At 33.1% G+C, this 24,204-nt stretch overlaps 1 protein-coding gene across 4 annotated transcripts in view; it reads right to left on the bottom strand.

Annotated features, from left to right (window-relative positions):
- Positions 1–1,685: 1,685 nt before the first annotated feature.
- LOC143238480 (cerebellar degeneration-related protein 2-like) overlaps positions 1,686–24,204 on the bottom strand; it is a 73,785-nt gene continuing 51,266 nt past the window's right edge. For all 4 annotated transcript variants that reach the window (XM_076478750.1, XM_076478751.1, XM_076478752.1 and 1 more), the window contains 5 exons: positions 9,821–9,969; positions 9,141–9,348; positions 8,067–8,189; positions 7,491–7,582; positions 1,686–3,972 (listed from right to left, as the gene is read on the bottom strand). In XM_076478750.1, the coding sequence (XP_076334865.1) occupies positions 2,778–3,972; positions 7,491–7,582; positions 8,067–8,189; positions 9,141–9,348; positions 9,821–9,969 (1,767 nt within the window). In that variant the 3' untranslated portion in view covers positions 1,686–2,777. The remainder of the gene's footprint in view (positions 3,973–7,490; positions 7,583–8,066; positions 8,190–9,140; positions 9,349–9,820; positions 9,970–24,204) is intronic.

Genomic DNA, 24,204 nt, shown 5'->3' on the forward strand with positions numbered 1-24,204 from the left:
ATGTACTACCTACCAGTAAGTATAAAGTAACAACATCAGTACCAAATATGAACTACTTACCAGTAAGTATAGAGTAACAACATCAGTACCAAATATGTACTACTTACCAGTAAGTATAAAGTAACAACATCAGTACCAAATATGTACTACTTACCAGTAAGTATAAAGTAACAACATCAGTACCAAATATGTACTACCTACCAGTAAGTATAAAGTAACAACATCAGTACCAAATATGAACTACTTACCAGTAAGTATAGAGTAACAACATCAGTACCAAATATGTACTACTTACCAGCAAGTATAAAGTAACAACATTAGTACCAAATATGTACTACTTACCAGTAAGTATAAAGTAACAACATTAGTACCAAATATGTACTACTTACCAGTAAGTATAAAGTAACAACATCAGTACCAAATATGTACTACTTACCAGTAAGTATAAAGTAACAACATCAGTACCAAATATGAACTACTTACCAGTAAGTATAAAGTAACAACATTAGTACCAAATATGTACTACTTACCAGTAAGTATAAAGTAACAACATCAGTACCAAATATGTACCACTTACCAGTAAGTATAAAGTAACAACATCAGTACCAAATATGTACTACTTACCAGTAAGTATAAAGTAACAACATCAGTACCAAATATGTACTACTTACCAGTGAGTATAAAGTAACAACATCAGTACCAAATATGTACTACTTACCAGTAAGTATAAAGTAACAACATCAGTACCAAATATGTACTACTTACCAGTAAGTATAAAGTAACAACATTAGTACCAAATATGAACTACTTACCAGTAAGTATAAAGTAACAACATCAGTACCAAATATGAACTACTTACCAGTAAGTATAAAGTAACAACATTAGTACCAAATATGAACTACTTACCAGTAAGTATAAAGTAACAACATCAGTACCAAATATGTACTACTTACCAGTAAGTATAAAGTAACAACATCAGTACCAAATATGTACTACTTACCAGTAAGTATAAAGTAACAACATCAGTACCAAATATGTACTACTTACCAGTAAGTATAGAGTAACAACATCAGTACCAAATATGTACTACTTACCAGCAAGTATAAAGTAACAACATCAGTACCAAATATGAACTACTTACCAGTAAGTATAAAGTAACAACATTAGTACCAAATATGAACTACTTACCAGTAAGTATAAAGTAACAACATTAGTACCAAATATGTACTACTTACCAGTAAGTATAAAGTAACAACATCAGTACCAAATATGTACTACTTACCAGTAAGTATAAAGTAACAACATCAGTACCAAATATGTACTACCTACCAGTAAGTATAAAGTAACAACATCAGTACCAAATATGTACTACTTACCAGTAAGTATAAAGTAACAACATCAGTACCAAATATGTACTACTTACCAGTAAGTATAAAGTAACAACATCAGTACCAAATATGTACTACTTACCACATGCTACCACTTGATATAAAGAACAACATCAGTACTACTTACTGGACATGATATGTACCATTTGTTATTGTTTTATTATAGTTTTACTTCTTTGAAACTAATCTTAGTAAACAATTCATCTGGAAACCAATGATTATTTCCAAGTCACACAGACTTAGGTACTTATGTTAGTTAACTGAGAAATAAATCCAGGTATATTCATGTTAAGAAAATAATTTATATATATATAGCTTTTATTATATGTGTGTTTATACATGTTTATATAGATATATAGCGTTATAGAAATTCACAAGACATATCTGTATATACATATATGCATTCATATGTTAACAGATATAAAAATTTCATGTGTTATAGCTATGCAACGTCCAGCTGAATTTGGATTTTTTTAAAGGGCAGTATAGGTTTTATGAGTCCTTATTAGACTATAAGAACATACTGGAATTTACATATGAAGAATGTAAAACAGAAGTGTACCAAAAGTTTTGTTATATAGACCAAAACATTTGTTTACAACTCTTCAAAACACATGATGGATGGCTTTCTAACAGAAACCTTAGGTGTCAAAGTACAATTTTTACCATAAAATACAAACCATGTTTATGTTTTGTTACTGTTTATATATATCTTTATTCTATAAATTCCTCTTCTGTAACAAAAACATTTTCAACAATTTCTAGTTAATTCAATTTAAACCTTATGTAAAACTACACAAATGTTAATACTCATTAATATACCTGAAATGAGGAAATGCAAGCCTGTCTCCCAGGAGTGGTAAGATAAACAAAATGACTGGGTTATGTCACACACAAATATGTCAATATTAAAATTCTTATGGCTAACAGTTATTCCACACAGTTTAAATATGGTGAAAATATATAAGAACCCTGCATAACATAAGTAACAAAGACAGCAGTTTCTTGTGAAATGCTTTGAACCATCAGGGAAACAGTGGTATATATATTTACTCACAAATGCCAAATCACAACCTTTTCTATATCACTTTAACAATAACAATAAATGAACAAAGCACCAAGTCTGTTGCCCTTAGGAATACAGCTGTCAACAAGATTTATACTGTTGTTGTTAACAAATAAAAGGAAAGAAAGACCTCAAACCAAAAACCCTATAAATACTTTGTATATCAAACATCTTGAATCTTTTTGGGCATAATAAAGGTTTCTGGTACTTTGTTAGTGTAAAACAATAACATTCTAAATCCAAAGCTCTAGTCAAGATAGTCTTGAATCTGGCCCAACTGGTCGTCTCATCAGTTACAACAACTGTAACTCAGGTTGCCTCTGTTAGAACAGACCACCGTTTTGCAAGCCCGTATCCCTTTCTACATGTATCCCTTTCTTCAGCACATCTGCATAGGATAAATTTCCAGCAAGCCTAACCTGGAAAGTATGATGTGAGAATGGTCTTGGAAGAGTAAAGTCTTGAAAAGATATCCAAGCTGATCGTTTGGAGCCTTTACAATTAGGGGACTTTGTGAAAGAAGTATGTGTCTGTCCAGAAAGTCTGCCATTAAGAGAACTGTTTTTCTTCATATTTTTGTTTTCAGAAATGTTAGGACTTTTACAACCAGCAGAGTTTGACCTAGAACCACGACTGGCTCCAGAAATGATGGGCATGTTGTTTGGAGAGAGAGAGCTCTTTGATGTCTGTTCTCCTAGTGATATAACACTCTTCTGTGGTGAAAAGTTTTGAGGTAGCTGTATGTTTTCTTCATGGTCAACAGAAAGTGATTGTTTTAGAACTTCAAATATTTCTTTAAACAACCGCTTGTACTCAGGAGGACTACAACTAAATTGATCATTTAGAGAATCTGGTGATGATGATGATACATCCAACGTTTTTGTGGAAGACATTTGTTCTGTTTTGGCTTCAGAAAAAGATTCAGTCTGAATTTCCTGATCAACCATAATACGATCCGAGATTTCAGAAAACCCAGAGGAAAGAGAAGAATCTGATAGCTCTTCAGTGGCCAACTTGGATCTAGAGAGTTCTGGCAGTGTAGATGACCACTGTAATGTAGCAGTTAAGTGATTTCTTGTTTGCTTGACATCAGTTTCATTATTTGTACTATCACATCCTTTGTCTACATCTTCATTAAATTCATTGTTGTTTCTTTTGGCACCCTTGCAATCTTCAACACCTGAGCTCTGGGATTTTTGTTTCCCATGATGAAGCCTACGAGAACTCAACATGTCTTCATACTTTTCAATCAGTTCTCTGTACTGATCATCCAATTCACTCAAAAGAGATACACCTTTGTGTATGTTACTGCTGTGAAGTTTAGATTCTAATGCATTAGTAATTGACAGTAGGGATTCTTGGCTACCATAGGCCAAAACACCATTTCTTAACTGAACCAAACTACATTCTCCAATCTCAGTAACTTCCTCAGCTTCAACATCACAGTCCAAGACCTCTTCATTGTCACAATTACTGGTGGATGACATGGCAAACTCACAATCTGGACAAGAGTCTTTCCTACGAAGAAAGAGATGCAAATATCAGTGATCAAATCTTCCCCTTTTATTACTGTAACTCCTCCTAGCTCACACACTTTTGTTTGGATATATTACAGTTTTCTATTATCCTTTGAAGCTTCAATATTTATCAAAACACTTAAACTAGAACACTCATAAATATATCTTCAACAACAGTTCACAAGTCATTATAAGACAAGTTTATAAAATCTAATCAACTTACTAACTTCAGATTTAAGACATGTTTTTTTTTTTAATATCTTGTTTGTTAGTAGTTAAAGCTATAGCATGTACTACCTGTGCTCTACTCACCATCAGTGGTAGAGCATGTGACAGCGTCTGAAGGCAGATAATCAGTTATTAAATATTCCTGATTAAGTGATTGGTTTACACCAAGTTTCTTTAAATATTATTATTCTCCTGCCTGTGATCCTCCAGAGACTAAGCTTGACAACATATAATGTTAGATTTCTGGATATCATCAATGCAGATAGCCTTCTGTGCACTTAAACAAGAACAAATAATTTCTGTATTTGAATCTCTTTTCTTTAAAACATTAATTCTCTATTTCAGACTGTTATTTTGAAGTTTCAAGTGTTTTTTCTTATAGCAAAGCCACATTAAGCTATCTGCTGAGCCCACCGAGGGGAATCGAACCCCTGATTTTAGTGTTGCAAATCCGTAGACTTACCGCTGTACTAGCGGGGGCAAGTTTCAAGTGAACTAAAGGTTTGTTACAAGAACAGTATAAGTAAAACAGCCATAAACTAATTTACTGATGTTATTTATTTAACTGTTTCAATAAACAAATTAGTTTTCTTTCTTTCTCTTTTCCAGACAAGGTAATGTGATACATAACCAGTTATATGTCATAAAGACGTAAAAACTAAAGAAAACCCATGTAACCACCTTGGAAGCATGGCTAACTTTTAAACAATGAAACAATAATATATATACACGCATTTTAATATACTCTAATATAGATGTGCAAAAGTACTGATTCAAGTCAAAAGTTTAGCATAATTCAAAATGAATGTTTTCCAGTGACATACAGTACTAGCTAAAGAGTTGAACGAGACACGAAGATGTAAGGTACAATACTAATAGAAGAAAAGTTAAGGGAGACATGAAGATGTAAGATATGATACTACTGAAAGTAACGTTGAAGGAGGCACGAAGACATAAGGTACAATACTAATAGAAGAAAAGTTAAGGGAGACATGAAGATGTAAGATATGATACTACTGAAAGTAACGTTGAAGGAGGCACGAAGACATAAGGTACAATACTAATAGAAGAAAAGTTAAGGAGACATGAAGATGTAAGATATGATACTACTGAAAGTAACGCTGAAGGAGGCACGAAGACATAAGGTATAATACTAATAGAAGAAAAGTTAAGGGAGACATGAAGATGTAAGATATGATACCACTGAAAGTAACGCTGAAGAGGCACGAAGACATAAGGTACAATACTAATAGAAGAAAAGTTAAGGGAGACATGAAGATGTAAGATATGATACTAATAGAAGAAAAGTTAAGGGAGACATGAAGATGTAAGATATGATACTACCGAAAGTAACGTTGAAGGAGGCACGAAGACATAAGGTATAATACTAATAGAAGAAAAGTTAAGGGAGACATGAAGATGTAAGATATGATACTAATAGAAGAAAAGTTAAGGGAGACATGAAGATGTAAGATATGATACCGAAAGTAATGTTGAAGGAGGCACGAAGACACACAATACAAAGATGAAAAGATAAGGGAGACATGAAGATGTAAGATATGATACTAATAGAAGAAAAGTTAAGGGAGACATGAAGATGTAAGATATGATACTACCGAAAGTAACGTTGAAGGAGGCACGAAGACATAAGGTATAATACTAATAGAAGAAAAGTTAAGGGAGACATGAAGATGTAAGATATGATACTAATAGAAGAAAAGTTAAGGGAGACATGAAGATGTAAGATATGATACTACTGAAAGAAACGTTAAGGGAGACATGAAGATGTAAGATATGATACTACTGAAAGAAACGTTAAGGGAGACATGAAGATGTAAGATATGATACTACTGAAAGAAACGTTGAGGGAGACATGAAGACATAAGGTACAATACTAATAGAAGAAAAGTTAAGGGATACTTGAAGACATAAGATGTGATACTACTGGAAGGAAAGTTGAGGGAGACATGAAGATGCAAGATATGACACAACTAGAAAATAAATGTAGGGAAGCATGATGAAGTAAGATAAGGTACTGGAAGAAGACTTGAAGGATTTCTTGTTAATAAAATAGTGTATGTTACCAACTGCTAGCTGAGTCTTAAATTTCCATCCTGAGCTCTTCTATTCAATTACTTTAACATTCTAGCTCACAGCAATATCTTCACGATATCTGCTGAATGTGAATGCATACAAAACATAAAATGTATTAGAAAGCAACTTAATGACAAAGTAAGTTTTTTTTTCTTCTCAATTATCATGCAGCAGTTGTACGTCCTAAACTACACTTATTATTTTTACATAGAGTTTCTTCAAAATCTATGAAACAATTCCCATACATAATTGATAAATAAAAAATAACATGAATATTGTAAAAAAAGGTTTGTTTTGAATTTCGTGCAAAGCTTCTGAGGGCTATCTTTACTGACCATCCCTAATTTACCAGTGAATGACTAAAAGGAAGGCAGGTAGTCATCAAAACCCACCACCAACTCTTGGGCTACTCTTTTACCAATGAATATTGGGATTGACCCTCACATTATAATGTTTCCATGGCTGAAAGGACGAGCATGTTTGGTGGGATGGATATTTAAACCTGTGACCCTCAGGTCATGACTCAAGCCCCCTAATCACTTGGCTATGCCAAACGTGTAAACAATAATTTTAGGACTAATAATTCAAAGCCAAGTTACAAAAATGATTTGTTCATCTTTTCCTAACAATGACCATTAAAAATAAAACGTGTTAAAAGATTCAATTTACACTGATATTGTATAAAATATAGAACAATGTTGATAGAATGCACTTGAAAATGAATGGATAATTAATAAACGAAATATGCCAAATTCATTGAAGATTGATTTTGTTCACAAGAATTAAGAAATACAGTGTTTCATATACATATTATTAATGTTGTCTATTTTTCACACATACAAATGTATAATTTGTTTTTCATATCAGACTCATTTAACCTGGACATGAATTTAGACTGACATGAATACTTAGTGTTCTACAATTGTCTATGCTGTGATCCAATCATAAAAAAACAACATAAAATAATGCAGATATGTTTTTTAAAATTTCCATAAAAGGAGAGTCATCAGGAAATAAGTATATCTGTGTATCTACTCCAGTTTTATCTTTATTCTTTCACAGAAAAAAAAACTGTTTTGGTTGGTTTTAAAGTAAAACCACACTGGGCTATCTGCTGGAATTAAACCCCAAATTATAGTATGGCAAGTCCACTTTTGTCTCCACTATGGAAGAAAGAAATGAATAAGAATAACCAACCTTTTGTTAATTCCTGTCTGAAGTTCAACATCTAAACTGGATTGTTTTTCTTCTTGAACAACCTGTAGTTCGTATTGCAGGTGGGCATTCTCCTACAGAAGTATCAACCAATGAGCAATAACTGGTCAAAGAAAATTACTGTCTATACTCTTTACAAATTAACTACTGTACATATTGATACCAATTTCAGGTGTTTCCATATCTAAAACCTTCAATTACAAAATGTACTGTCATGATACACACTCAGTTTTATTTTATTAAATACAATTGTTAAAGTGAAATTACTTTAATGACTTGTAATACTTTCTTTCAACTAACTACATATCAATACTTTTAACAATTGGTAATAAATCAGGGTCAACTTCTTCCTTATCCTTGTCTTTATTAACATACGTTGGAATAATAATGACTAAACATACAGAATATTCTTAAAATATAGGCACATAATTTTAACAGTAAGCTGATCCAACAGTGAGAGATATACTTTGGTAGTAGGATTCTTACAACATAATGCAAAAGAATTCAGTTTAATCATCAGAATATGCTAAATGTACAATGGAACATATAAAGACATACTTGTATTAATACTGAAATCTCAGCCTCTAAATCAAACTTTTCTTCTTGTTCTTTGGCCAACTGGCATTTGAGTTTGGACAATGAGGCTCTTAGACTGATAACTTCCTGGTCAGTATAAATGTCCTGTGATTAGAAAGATTATGAAAATTATGTACAGGTTTATGGCAAACACATTACATATGTATAGAAAAGGTTGTGACAGATTTAAAATTTGTTGTTCATACAGCTTATGGTAGAGTCAATGTTTGTTGTTCATACAGCTTATGGTAGAGTCAATGTTTGTTGTTCACACAGCTTATGGTACAGTCAATGTTGTTCACACAGCTTATAGTACACTCAATGATAGACTTGTATATTAAGAACACACATTTGTTATGTACAGTAGTAATAAAATTTGTGAGAATTAATCTCACAAATTTTTGAGATGAGTTATTTTTCTCATATGAACATTTCTTACTTAATGTTGTGTTCAACATAACAAACTAGACTAACCATTTTACTTGTATATTTTCTGCCAAGATCATAATAATGTTGTGTTCAGCATAGTTAGAGCTAAACTAACCATTTTACTTACGTATTTTCTGCCAAGATCAGATGAAACTTGTTTTCATTTAAAGTTAGAATATATGACCTTAATATTTCTATATTAAAGGTCAGCTTAGAGAGATATCTTATAAAATAAATCTCAACAGTTTATTTAAAATAATTAACTTCCCTAAAATGAGAGCTGGTAGAGTAAATTGATCTACTCAATTCATCCATCTCTTCACAGCTCAACAAAAGCACTTTTAAGAACTGAGCTTTAAATATAAATGAGACGTCATGATAAAAATTTCAAACCCTTTATGATACAACTTCAAAGCAGGATTAATAACATTTTGAATATTAAATATCGACCAGTACCCTCTTGCAACATCAACTAACAACAAATTAAATATAGAAAAAATGAAAGACCACTGTTTCTAAAATAGCTGTGATTTTATTTTCAAAGTGATATTATCTACCTACAAAACAGATTGAATAGCAAACAATTAAAGGGTTCATTTTCTATCTAATACTCTGATAAGACTGGACCTGGTTTCTGGAAAATTCATCATCATGGAAGCCACTGTCTAAGCTCAGCACTCGCCTCAGGTTTTCTTTCAAACCTGTTTCAGGAATCACCGTCAAAGTTTCAGCTCTTGCTCGTTTCGACTGACGTTCTGATGCCTTCTTCCAGTCATCTCCGAGCTGTTGAAGCTCTTCACATTTCATTTCTAAGGCCTCAACATTGTTACTAAGGCTTAAAGAAAAAATTTACATCTATCAGAATGGAATATTCCAGTTTTTAAAATAAAATTATACCTTCCTGGAAGAATAATTTTTCTAACTCCAGCAACACTTATACTGATTTCAAAAACTTGAAGTATAAGTATATTTATTCACAAGCCCAAATCATGAAGTGGTAAAATGTAACTACAGATACACTCAATATAAACTATCCCACAATCAATGAAGGTATGCAGTTCATTTATAAACTGAAAATGAAAAACAGAATCTTGACATTTGTACATTTCAGGTCAAAAAACTTGTTCTTATCAGAATGATTAACATGTCTAAAATATTTGAAATAAGGCAAAAACATGTTCAAATAAAATAATTATTAATTCTCTTAACTATAGTTCAAAATATTGACTGCACTTTTAACTTCATTTCAAAAATATCTTGCACATGCCCAGTTTTTATTAATTTGAAACATTCAACTCACTATTTACCTTTTAATTCGTTTCTTGTCTTCCAGTGATTCTTTTCGCAATCGCTGATTGGTCCTTTCTAGGTCCGTGATACTACTTTCTAGCTGCTCATAGATCTTCAATCGAGAATCGTTAACTTCACGAAGAGCACCCACTTGCTTTGTCAAAAGCTAAAATAGTAATAGCATTAAATATTAAAAACAGGTCAAAATTAATTATGGTAAATTTTTAAACAGTCATGTTACAATGAAGTTTATTTTCCTGTATGAAATCACAAGTATAAATATTAATGTCCAATAAATGGAGTGGAAAGATAATCAAAATATATAAATAACAAAGGCCTGTTATTGTTTTATTGTCTTAAAACGTTCAGATGTTCTACGGTATTTCCTGTTTGCCAGATACAAAAATGATATACATTTTCTCCATTACATTTTCTTTTAAAAACGTCATATGTACTTTTAAGTGAGTATCACTTTCACTGAAATCGGGTGGCATTTTATTATGTTTAAAATGTTGACAACCATTGGTTATAGATTTCTCAAGACCAATTGCTACGCAAGTCTTATCTATTGTTCTAGAACCCACACATAACAAACGTAATAATAAAAATGTTCATTGTGGTAAATGAAATAATAATTTGAGCTAAGTGAAAAATAGATTATTTCCTAATTGTTAAAACAACATGAAGTAAGTTTACAGGCCTGTGTGATCAGTGAGATCAACAATTACATGGTTTAATAAAGAAACTAAAAACGATTACACAATGTAACAAAATTTTTACTTTTCCTTGTTCCTGGGCAGAAAGTGTTATTTCCCAATTGCTTATGCCTGAAGTAAATGGAAAAGACCTATTTTTCTCTTCAAACTTTGTTTCTGTGACCTGGGTAATGCAATTTTCAAATTTACCCATTTTCCAGAACATTACACGTAGATTCAGTGCTGAGTAGCTGATAGAAAATTTACAAGAACTTTCTAGAATGTCGTAGAACTTATGAGAATTTTCAAGACCTTTTTAGAATTTTCCAGAACATTACACGTAGATTCAGTGCTGAGTAGCTGATAGAGAATTTTCAAGAACTTTCTAAAATGTTGTAGAACTTACAGGAATTTTCAAGAACCTTTTAAAATTTTCTAGAACTTTCCAGAGGAACATATACAAAGGCTCACCACTCACTACTTCAGTTTAGTTCTAGCTGCCTAAATGAACACATAGACCTATCTGATTTTATCAGAGATAGCATAAAGAAGCTGCAAGCATTCTTGAGACACATTCCGCTATGTATGTGGCCAATTTATCAAGACAAGAGTGAAAAAGTACTCTGTGACAGCATTTGTTAAAATGTGTGAAGCCTACAAGGCATATTTTGGCATGCCTGTTGGGGATCAAGACAAACCCTGGGCACCTCATTTTACCTGTGAGCACTGCAAAAAAACTCTAGAAGGTAAGGCAGACAATTCCTGCTTGCTTGAATAGTAAGATTTTATATTATACAAATTTTAGACTTTTTAAAATTTAAATATCTTTTAATTAATTTTTTTTTAAATTTCCAATACTATAGAAAAAATATCACAAACTATTTTGCATGAACCTCTTACCCATTAGTTGTGGATGAAACATTTATTCTTCATAATAAAAATTTTATTTTGCTCTTTTGCAAGATGGTACAGGGGGGAAAAAGAGAGCCATGAAGTTTGCTATTCCAAGAATATGGTGTGAACCCACTGACAACTCAAGCAATTGCTACTTCTGCATGGTGGACCCTTCCAAACATTGGACAGGCAAGAATGCATCTGCTATTATGTATCTGAACCTTCCATCATCCATCACTCCAGTGATACACTGCCTTGAGCTCCATTTATACCCATTCTGCTAGAGTGTAAACAGCCATCCTCAGAAAGAAGCAGCAAATCAGAAGAGGAGGTAGACATTGAAGATCCAGATTACAATTTCAGACGTGCAACTGATGAGAGAAACCCATACTACCCCAACCAAAGAGGCTTCAATGACTTGATCAGAGATCCTGGTCTAATAAAGTCGAATGCCAAGACTATATTTGGAGGCTGATACATGAAAGTGATTTATCTTACAGTCGCAAATCTCTGAAAACTGCTCACTTCTAAACATTTTTATTTTTGTATAACTTAGTATAAATGTAAATCTTGATTCATATGTTGTTTTATTCAAACCTTATGTAAATGAAAATGTTCAAATTTGTCAGTTTTTACATAGAAAATAGGTTAATTTCTAAATTTCATTATCCAAGTCACAAAAGCAAAGTTTGATGGGAATAATGACTATTTTCTGTACTTTCACAACATAAGCAATTAAGAAATAACACATACTATCCAAAAACATAATTTGTGTTGCATAGTATTTACAGGACCAAAAACTGAATTAATATAATTTTTATATATCCTACCAGTCAGATATTTTTTTTTTATTTTATAACGATTTTAAATTATTTCAATTTGAACTTTCATCCTACAAACTTGAATGAAACAGTAAATGGAAAAGAAAATGCAGAAAAACAGAAATTGATTTAGTTTGTTTTGAATTTCACACAAAGCTACACGAGGGCTATCTGCAATAGCCGTACCTAATTTTAGCCGCGTAAAACTAAAGGGAAGGCAGCTAGTCATCACCATCCGCCACCAACTCTTGGGCTACTCTTCATAGTAGAATTGACCGTCATACTATAACGCCTCCAAGGCTGAAAGGGAAAGTATGTTTGATGTGACGAGTATTCGAACCCGCGACTCTCATATTACGAGTCAAGCGCTCTAATCACATGGCCATGCCAGGCCTAAAAACAAAAATATCCAGACAACTTATTGTGTCTCGTAACATTCTTTCGCACACAGTGTCCATAAAAGTAACACATTGAACAACGTACTCCATACTTGTTTCTACAACAGGCATTTCCCATACATCCTACTTAGTTTCATCGTGAATACTTTACCTAAATAGTTTATTAAAGTAATATATACAGTCACATACACATAATATGGTTTATACGTAAGAATTTCAGCCGATTCTAAACTGCATCGGTTAAACATACAAAATTGTTGTTTTGGCACATATCCAATAATTTTACATTTCACATTGTTTACTCATATAGTATTAGTTTTATGTATATGTAATACAATTTCCTTTACTTTCGTAAGAAAGCACATTATAAAATGAATAAACAACAATTCACAAGCATATTGAGGAACTTTGTTTTTCGGAACATACTATATGTTTTGACATATTACTAGTCTGTTTCGTTCATATCCGAAGGAGACAATCAAATTCTCTTTGGAAATATATAATGTATTCCCCAGAAAATAAATATTTTCTTTTATTATCCACCTGTTTTAACATGTTTTTTTTTATATTTAATTAATTTAGTTGCAGTAAAATATGCAACTTTTAACTTGTTTTTATTGTTGTGAACTGAAAAATTATTTAATGTTTGTATTCATAATTTATCGTATTATAAACTAAATTTAAATTTTGTGCAAAACTATTCCCTTAGCACGTTTTCATATTTACTCACTAGATGTCAGGAGGAGAACATCTTTACAATAGTTTACAACAGCTCAACAGTGAATGAATAGACTACGTGTTTAACTTAAAGCAAGGATAAAGCCTTGAATTTTGCTGTTATAAAAGTCTTTTAAGTTTACCGCTCAGCCATCTTTATTTATAAATGTTATTGTTTCCTTCTTAACCCAATAAGATATCAGTTCAAGAACTGCATTGTTCATCAAAACAGGACGTTAGATAAGAAAGAAACCACACATTTTTTTCAGTTAAATTGCATTTTTGTCCACGTGAAAGTATTTCTAACAATGAGATTACATTAAGATTACAAATATTCTTTCCAACTGTTCAGTGTAACAACAATGTCAAAATAGAAATAAAGAGTCAACGACCCGTTTTAATTTCATATACCATTATGAGAATTTTAGGACATCAACCTCAATAAGTTTAATATATTTAAAGAAATAAACTATACTAGAGTACAGGGATTTTTTGCTTCATAGACTTTCACTGACAAAGATAAGTAACGAAGTATCACTTATTAACAAACACGCACAAACCGATCTAAGACAATAACAATTCTGAAAGCTGTCATCCAACTCTACCTACAGAGTTACTATTCCTACAAAGTCGCTAACAATGAAAACTACACAAATACCAGAACTTAACGAAAAACTGGTTGTAACAAAAACATTTTCTGATTATTTGCTTCGTTTTGTTTTCCATTAAAACGGCTTTCCGATACGTAAGAAGTAAACAATAACTTAAAACTGTACCAAAATACATTTTCTGCTTATTACAAATTAAAACATCACATTGTGTGTCACATTTTATTACAAAAACAAACCACTTGATACACTTTCTACTGTCCTACAGTTAACCTGAAACAGATATTTGATACACTTTCAACTGTCCTAGAGTTAACCTGAAACACGAATATTTGATACACTTTCAACTGTCCTACAGTTAACCTGAAACACGAATATTTGATACACTTTCAACTGTCCTACAGTTAACCTGAAACACGAATATTTGATACACTTTCAACTGTCCTACAGTTAACCTGAAACACGAATATTTGATACACTTTCAACTGTCCTACAGTTAACCTGAAACACGAATATTTGATACACATTCTACTGTCCTACAGTTAATCTGAAACACGTATATTTGATACACATTCTACTGTCCTACAGTTAATCTGAAACACGTATATTTGATACACTTTCAACTGTCCTACAGTTAATCTGAAACACGTATATTTGATACACTTTCAACTGTCCTACAGTTAATCTGAAACACGTATATTTGATACACTTTCAACTGTCCTACAGTTAATCTGAAACACGTATATTTGATACACTTTCAACTGTCCTACAGTTAATCTGAAACACGTATATTTGATACACATTCTACTGTCCTACAGTTAATCTGAAACACGTATATTTGATACACATTCTACTGTCCTACAGTTAATCTGAAACACGTATATTTGATACACTTTCAACTGTCCTACAGTTAACCTGAAACACGAATATTTGATACACTTTCAACTGTCCTACAGTTAACCTGAAACACGAATATTTGATACACTTTCAACTGTCCTACAGTTAATCTGAAACACGTATATTTGATACACTTTCAACTGTCCTACAGTTAATCTGAAACACGTATATTTGATACACTTTCAACTGTCCTACAGTTAACCTGAAACACGAATATTTGATACACTTTCAACTGTCCTACAGTTAATCTGAAACACGTATATTTGATACACTTTCAACTGTCCTACAGTTAAACTGAAACACGTATATTTGATACACTTTCAACTGTCCTACAGTTAATCTGAAACACGAATATTTGATACACTTTCAACTGTCCTACAGTTAATCTGAAACACGGATATTTGATACACTTTCTACTGTTCTACAGTTAATCTGAAACACGAATATTTGATACACTTTCTACTGTTCTACAGTTCATGTAAAATATGAATATTTGATACACTTTCTACTGGTCTACAGTCTATCTAAAACACGAATATTTGATACACTTTCTACTGTTCATGTAAAACATGGATATTTGATACACTTTCTACTGTTCTACAGTTCATGTAAAACACGAATATTTGATACCCTTTCTACTGGTCCACAGTCCATCTAAAACACAAATATTTGATACACTTTCTACTGTTCTACAGTTCATGTAAAACATGGATATTTGATACACTTTCTACTGTTCTACAGTTCATGTAAAACACGGATATTTGATACACTCTCTACTGTTCTACAGTCCATCTAAAACACGAATATTTGATACACTTTCTACTGGTCTACAGTCCATCTAAAACACAAATATTTGATACACTTTCTACTGTTCATGTAAAACATGGTTATTTGATACACTTTCTACAGTTCATGTAAAACACGAATATTTGATACACTTTCTACTGGTCTACAGTCCATCTAAAACACGAATATTTGATACACTTTCCACTGTTCATGTAAAACATGGATATTTGATACACTTTCTACTGTTCTACAGTTCATGTAAAACATGGATATTTGATACACTCTATACTGCTCTACAGTTCATATAAAACACGGATATTTGATACACTTTGTACTGTTCATCTAAAACACATATATCAATTTGATACTACTGGTATTCAAGTGTTCGATTACCAAGTTAATTTTCAGTTCCGTTCTAAGTACATAGCTTGTTCTGAAGTGGTCAGTCATAATTACAGCTAAATTTATAAAGACCACTCGGCCTCGATGTACACGTATCTAACCTTCAATCAATAACCATTAACATAAAACCACTTTAAAAACGTTTGTTCTTGTCCAGTAAACCATCAAATTAGAGAATCTCTTTATCACAATTTCTCAATTTGAAAGCCAGTGTTCAAACTCTAATTGGTTTTCAATTTAACTTGGTATTGTCTGGTGCATGACTGGTGAGGGTTTAAAATAAATCTCCTATGTCCATGGATTTAAAAACATTCCATAAGATTAAGACTCGAACGTAGGCATCCTTACTCTTTCGGGCGAAAAACTAGATAAACTTGTAATTAAAATACCAAAGTATATTTGAAAACTGGGAGTTAAACTCGCACAAAGCACGTGAATAATGAAGTGCAGCCACTGGATAAAAACAAGGTTAATAAAAAAGAAAGATGATAATCTTTCTCCATGCACGAAAAATTATTCAACTTACCCATGTAAAGCAATAATTAGGGGTAAGGTGAACACGTATTTTGAAATGGGTCTTATCTTACAACACAAATGTGCTCAAAAATGTGTTATTGATTCTATAATTACATTTACTTAGTCACTAACTAATAACATTTTATACCGTGCAAAATGTTAATAAATTAAATACATTATTAGAAACGACTTGCAACTTCAGACAGAGAAGGAACAAGAACTTCGAAATGTTTCATTTACGTCCTCGTCCTGGCGGCTAAGCGATAAACTTGCTGAATTATAACGTTAAAAATTAAGGTTCTAAACCCGCAGTGAGCATAGTTTTCCAATTAACAATAAACACACACAACGGGACCAAACTTATGGCATATTGCCTATGTTATACTCTAATACACTAACTAGTTTTTTGCACGTACAATGGACTGATAAACATAACTATTGTCATGCACGTACGATAAAGAGATGAAGAAAATAAGATTTATAAACGTAACTATTCATTACACCGTAAGCATTCCTGACACACAAACGTGGATATAATATTGTGTTTAAGTTTTTATACCACCGAACTGGCACAAAGTTGCACAAACTGTCTCACATTCACGTCCGACTGTAGCTGTTTTTTTTTATTCTTGTGGTAACCAAAAGGACTACTTAAAAGGTTATATACAAGGAAGTGCAGATCATTTATGCAGCCGAAAAGTGCGCTACTCATTAAAAGCTAAATAATTTCCATATTTTTTGTCGGAATAATATAGGCCTAACTACTTTACATCATACCTTAGGCTTAGATACGCCTAAATAATTTCTATTATATCTGTGAAGCTAATATAGGCCTAACTACTTTACATCATACCTTAGGCTTAGATACGCCTAACTACTTTACATCATACCTTAGGCTTAGATACGCCTAACTAATTTCTATTATATCTGTGAAGCTAATATAGGCGTAACTAATTTCTATCATATTTGTCAGGCCCAACTAATTATATCACATTTTCAGGCCTAAATAATTCTTGTCATATTTATTAAGCTACTATACGTCTAAATATTTTGTATATTTGTTAGGCTAATATAAACTCAAATAATCCCTATCATGTTTGTTAGGCCTAATTAATTTATATTTCTTAGGCTATTTTGTGCTTCCATGCTTTGCCAGCTTAGACCTTTTATTCTACAATGCTGAAAACTCAAAAAGTTGAGTAAAAAACACAAAAAACATCAAATTCAATTAGATAATAATTAAATAATGTATGGACAATTACAGTGAGATTGCACTAATTCTAAATCTCACTTGATCCATTGTTATAGTCCAGTGCAGCCCAGCGGTTAACGTGAAAACTGCTTATCCGTGGTTCGAGTCTCATTACAGTAAAAGAAACAATCGTTTCCTGAGATTTAGAGAAGTTAAAATGCGTTACGAGCATGATGGCCAAATACCAGTATTCAATTACAGTCGCCAAGGAGCTAGCAGTGGTTGGCTATCATAAAAAAAAAAAATTGGGTACAGTAAGTGTAGGTAGCCCTCAAGTAGTTTTGCGCGAAATTACACAAAGCACCATACTTTTTTGGGTTTTTTTCGAATAAGATTCTTTCATTTGGAGTACCGGGCCCAGGTATGGTTTCGAAAATTCGCGACTGTTCCAGAGCATTATTAGCAATTGTTAACTGCACCGGACAGTCGTCGTCTGATATAACATTATTGTAGTTATTACTCCTAGGGACGACTATAGTATTGTGGTTATCTACGTTGATATATAAAAAAAGATATGACGTTTTTTTCTCCACAAATTTTTGAAACATGCACGAGAACTGCATCTGTTTTGCTCATTCTCTGGCGACTTACAGTAGAGACTAGCCCACTACTTCACTTACACATAACATCGTGTCTTCATGAACTTATGCTGATCTCCTGTAATTGCTAGATCCAGGTGACGCATCAGGCAGTCCATTATTCTGATGTTTGTTTCACCATGAGAACACACGTAAGCTTCTACCGCCACAAAAACACGTGACTCAACTCCGAGTGATATTTTACAAAAGCGCGTGCGTGCAGATCAAAAACATAATGTCTAAAGCGTGGGAGACAAGTTCACACATATCGTCCCAAATGACCACCAGAACTTCTTCATTCTTTTGCACAAAATGTTTCTTGTTTTTCTGTTAGTTTTCGTGATTTGGTGTTGCAGTTTAGACTGTTTGTGGTACCATCTGGCTTTCGAGAACATTCGTACTGAAACCTGATGCAGAGATGTTTCTATGAAACTATCCGGTACATTTTGTGTGACTGTCTCTCATTCTGTTCAATAATACAGAAAAAAAACTAAAACATCAGGTTAGGTTTTGTTCTTTGTGTCTCATAAATGTTCAAGGAATACACCAGACTAGAAATACATACTGCTTATGGGATACATAGGACTGGAAATACATAATGCTTATGGAATACGCAAATTTGGGAACAAAGACTTGAGATTAACAATCTGTGTAATTTATCGTGGTTGTGGTGTAAGTTATTTTCACGGTTTATAACACTTCTATCAGTGAATAATGTAAACAAATGTTTGGAACATACAAGTCATGGGTATTTCCTTTCGTCTGTTATTATATCTATTATCTGTTTTTGTTAGGAGCAGATTTATGTAGCATAAATGACAATGTTTTAATATAAGACGTACTGTATGCCAACCATTATGGGCCTCATTCCTGTATGTAAACCATTATAAGTTTACACTTCTGTATATACACTGCTGGCTAAAATCTTAAGGCCAACGAACATAAAGAAAAAATATGCATTTTGCGTTGTTAGACTCAACCACTTATTTGAGTAGAGCTTCGAAAGATAAAAATAAGAAATGGGAAAATAAAAATAAAAATAAAAACTTTTTTAGCATTTAATGGGGAAAATGTGAACACGATGAAATTAGCCTAAATACCAGCTGGTCAAAAGTTTAAGACCATACTTAAACGGAGTGTTAATAGGTAAACACGTAACGAAATTTTGTCATGTGTGTTCAAGCATTAGCGTTGTCAGCAAGTCCCACTGACATCTCCTGTGTTACATTAGGTAAAAACATGGCAATAGCTAGAAAGTTGACAGAGTTTGAACATGGCAGAATTGTCGAGCTGCAAAAGCAAGGTCTCTCTCAACGTACCATCGCTGGTGAGATTGGGTGTAGTACAACTGCTGTTGCAAATTTCTTAAAAGATCCTGAGGAATGCGGAACGATAATTTCAAATGGTCGGCCCAAGAAAATTTCGCCAGCTTTGAGCAGGAGGATTCGACGGGTTGTCGGGCAAGACACCAACCGATCGTCGAACCAGATTAAGGATATTACGGACGCAGAATGCAGCTCAAGAACAATAAGACGACATCTACGATAGAAAGGCTTTAAAAACCGTAAACGTATTCAAAAGCCACGCCTCCTTCCACACCACGAAACAACTCGGTTAAACTTTGCTGAGAAGCACCACACATGGGAAGAAGAAATGTAGAAGAATGTTTTGTTCTCTAATAAGAAAAAATTTAATCTGGATGGTCCAGATGGCTTCCAACGTTACTGGAACGATAAGGATTTCCCACCGTGCAGGTGGTTACATCATGATCTGGGGTGTTTCTCCTTCCATGGAACAATGGAGCTTCAAGTTATACAGGGGCGTCAAACAGCAGGTGGCTACGTTGGCATGTTGGAGAGAGCATCCATACTGATTGAAGGCCCTCGCTTGTGTGGAAATGACTGGATCCTTGAGCAGGACAACGCTGCAATCTACTATGCCTGCAGGACAAAGGACTTTTATGGCGAATAACGTTATTTTTTTTGGACCATCCAGCGTGTTCGCCCGAACTGAACCCCACTGAAAATGTTTGGAGGTGGATGGCAAGGGAAGTTTATAGAAATTGACGTCAATTACAAACAGTGCATGATCTTCGTGAAGCCAACTTCACCACTTGGAATAACATTCCAGCCAGCATTCTGCAAACGCTTATATCAACCATGCCAAGCGAATGTTTGAAGTTATTCGCAATGACGGCCGTGCAACTCACTACTGAGACTTCTTGTTGGACATTTCCTACCCTGTTTAGGACTTCTTTTTGGTATGGTCTTAAACTTTTGACCACCTAGTATTTAGGCTAATTTCAAAGTGTTCACATTTTCCCTATTAAATGCCAAAAAAGCTTTTAATTTTTAATTTTTCCTTTTCTTATTTTCATCTCTCGAAGCTCTACTCAAATAAGTGGTTGAGTCTAACAACGCAAAATGCATATTTTTTTTCTTTATGTTCGTTAGCCTTAAGATTTTGGCCAGCAGTGTATATCATTAAAATAACAAAGTGTGGTTGATAGCATCTCTCATCTGTCAGTTTGTACTTTTAATTTGTAGTTTAATAATTAGTAAAACACTAAATAGTTAATCATTATACCAAAAAATATATGAATATTAATTCATTCACAAAGACCTGTTACACAACGTCGTTAAACTTTTACAAAATCAATAAATGAGTGGCTTAAAATAATCAGGTTTTTGTTTGGGGGACGGGGGTGTTTTTCTGACAAAAAAAAAAAAAAAGATGATAATAAACGACACAAAATGAATATTAAAAACATCGAAAACAATCTGAATTAAATAAACATGAAGAAACCTGTTTGATCTACTGATATTAATAAAACCACCTACTGTGTAAACATTCTTTTTTTAAATGAGGGTAAGTGGTGCATCCGAAAGATAATAGGTGTGGCATCAGTTTTAAAACGTGACAAGGTGTGGTACTTGATTTCAGCCAATACCATTGCAGCAGATGTAAATGACTGATGGTTCGCAAGTTGATCAGATCTCGGAAGTCTAACCGCTCTAGTTTTACGCAAATTAAGCATGTTAGATATTACTCGGATACATAGAGCAAGCTACTAATTCCTGAATGTTATTTATACGTAATAGGTAGTAACCTATTATAAAACAGATTTAGATAGGCTGAATTCCACTAGCATTAGTGGTTCCAGTTGTTGTTAGTTACGTAATAATCCATTTTGTATTGCTGTTGTTATTTACGCAAAAAAAGTATTTCAATTTTCTTGAAATTTGACGAGTGATTAATCATTTCACATAGTAGGCAAATAATTCGTAACAATAACGAATGTTTCTTTTTTGAAATTAAGCACAAAGCTGCACCATGTGCTCCGAAGACACTGTGCCACTAGGGAGCATAACGAATGATATCTCTTTATAATTAGGATAATCCATATCACACGAATTCCGCTGGATTATTTCCATGTTAAAATATTACTCCTATCATTTTTGTTTATATATTTTTAATTTTGCGCAAACCTACACGAGGGCTATCTGTGCTAGGCATCCCTAATTTAGCAGTGTAAGACTAGAGGGAAGGCATCTAGTCATCACGACCAAGATCAACTCTTGGACTACTCTTTTACCAACGAATAGTGGGAATGATCGTAACATTATAACGGGCCCATAGCTGAAAGGTGTGACGGATATTGAAATAGGAGACTCTCAGTTTACGAGTCAAGTGGTCTTACTCCTATCAAAATTTCCACATTAGATGAATGTGTTCTGGACTGATCTGAGCACACTACTATTACCATTATAGCAGAATGTGATTTTTAACTCGACACTATTAACTTCGAATTTAGAATTATTAGTCGACACTTCTAAATGAAAATAAAAAAATGTTAAACACTATAGTTATGTCTAAAACCATCGAGGTCTTTCATCTAATACCAGCGTTCTTCAGGTCAGGTGACATACGTCAGACATAATGGTTGGAACGGTATTTATGTTGTCAACTTCCTTGAACACCTTCTACGGTATAAACTGGATTAGGTTTGTTAATTATAAGTTTCGTCAAATTAGTTAAGTCACCACAAATCAAAGTTAGGGTTAGGCGATGTCACGTATCTTTAGGATGCAACTATATTTCCACTTTGTGTTTGATAAAAATGATATATTTACCTACAACTTAAACTGATTTAAATAAACACAAATATGCACAAGCTTAGAGGCTGTATTCAGGGCAAAGATTACATACAGCTGTCCCTAATTGTGAATTGCTGACTAATATCGAATTAACACATAGGCCATCTACACCCTCAGCCAAAGTAAAAATATATATATTTATTTATATAAATATATGGTTCGTAAGCGTAGCAGAATAGAAGCAAGAGTGAGTTGTTATTATACCAAATATTACCTGAGCCTAAGGCCCCACTTAACTATAATGAGACCCTACAACTGACCACCAGAGGGAAGTTAAACCTGCGGCATCTTACGCCCCCATAGTTTAAAGTGCAGGGAATATATATCATACCGATTCGCAACTGGTTGAACAACACTAACCACGAGGCCAACATACGTCACTCAGACTTGATAAAAGCACGTGTGCACAAGTACATTGTGCTAATACAACTATAAATCGATCAACGAAAATTTAAAATAACAATAGCAAAGTTTAAACTGCTGTTCGTCAGTTTACTATTGCTAAGTTACTTAATATTCAATAATGACAGTAACAATGTTCACTTTACACGACGAATGTGGTAAACGATCAGATTAGAAACTCCAAAGTTTAGACATAACTATCCCTAATTTTAATTAAGACTAGAGAAAATGTAAAATGATAACATTACCTGTTACTTACACTGCTTTATTAAAACATGTTTGTTCAAGGTTCAGTTATTTCAAAACATATTGTTTATCAAAATTTTCACTGTTGTATCAAAACTTAAGTTTGTTCAAGTTTCTCCGTTATGCAAGTTTTTTTTTTCGGTTTCTCTGTTCTATTGAAACGTTGTTTGTTCAAGTTTCTTTGTTATATTAGAATATATAGTTTTTGTATTTTTAGCTTTCTCTGTACTATTGAAACATGTAGTTTGTTCAAGTTCCTGTTTCTACTGAAAAATGTAGTTTGGTTGTTCAAGTTTCTCTGTACTACTGAAATACGCAATTTGTTCAAGTTTCTCTGTAATATTGAAACATGCAGTTTGTTTGTTCAAGTTTCTCTGTAATATTGAAACATGCAGTTTGTTTATTCAAGTTTCTCTGTTCTACTTAAACATATAGTTTGTTTGTTCATCCTACATTAAGTAGGCAGACAAAAAAAAACAATTTTAACCTTCACTTGTAGCGGCCATTTTTGTGGAATCCAATACAGAAACGTTGAAAATTGTGCCACATTAAGACATTTAAAAGTAATATAATTTATTGTCTTTCTTCACAAATAATCAATCCTCCACACTCCTTAAAAAGTCCTGACTACAGATTTGACTTTCACAAGCTATAGCATATCCGAATTTGACCTTTATGAATTAATTTGTTTTTTTGGTATTCAAAAAATAAAATAAATATTACACACTGTACTTTTAACCCAAAATTGAAATTCGCGAGTGTCACAACAAAACTGATATAAAAACGTGGTGAAATATTGTAAAAACATGACTACAGTGTAAACACACCAGCTAGGCCCTTACTTTCGGTATCATACCTAAACAAGAAGAAAAGGCCTGAAATTAAAAACACGATTACTATGAAAACGGAAACTACAAGAACTCTGGCCAAGTCGTCCTTGGTTTAATCTCTATTGTTCTCACCCTTGGGTTGTACTGATCGCGTCGTCAGCTCATTTCGTGGCGAAAAGGTTACAGATGGATGAACCTGCAA

This window comes from Tachypleus tridentatus, chromosome 13 (genome assembly GCF_004210375.1).
Source record: "Tachypleus tridentatus isolate NWPU-2018 chromosome 13, ASM421037v1, whole genome shotgun sequence".
Classification (NCBI taxonomy): domain Eukaryota; kingdom Metazoa; phylum Arthropoda; class Merostomata; order Xiphosura; family Limulidae; genus Tachypleus; species Tachypleus tridentatus.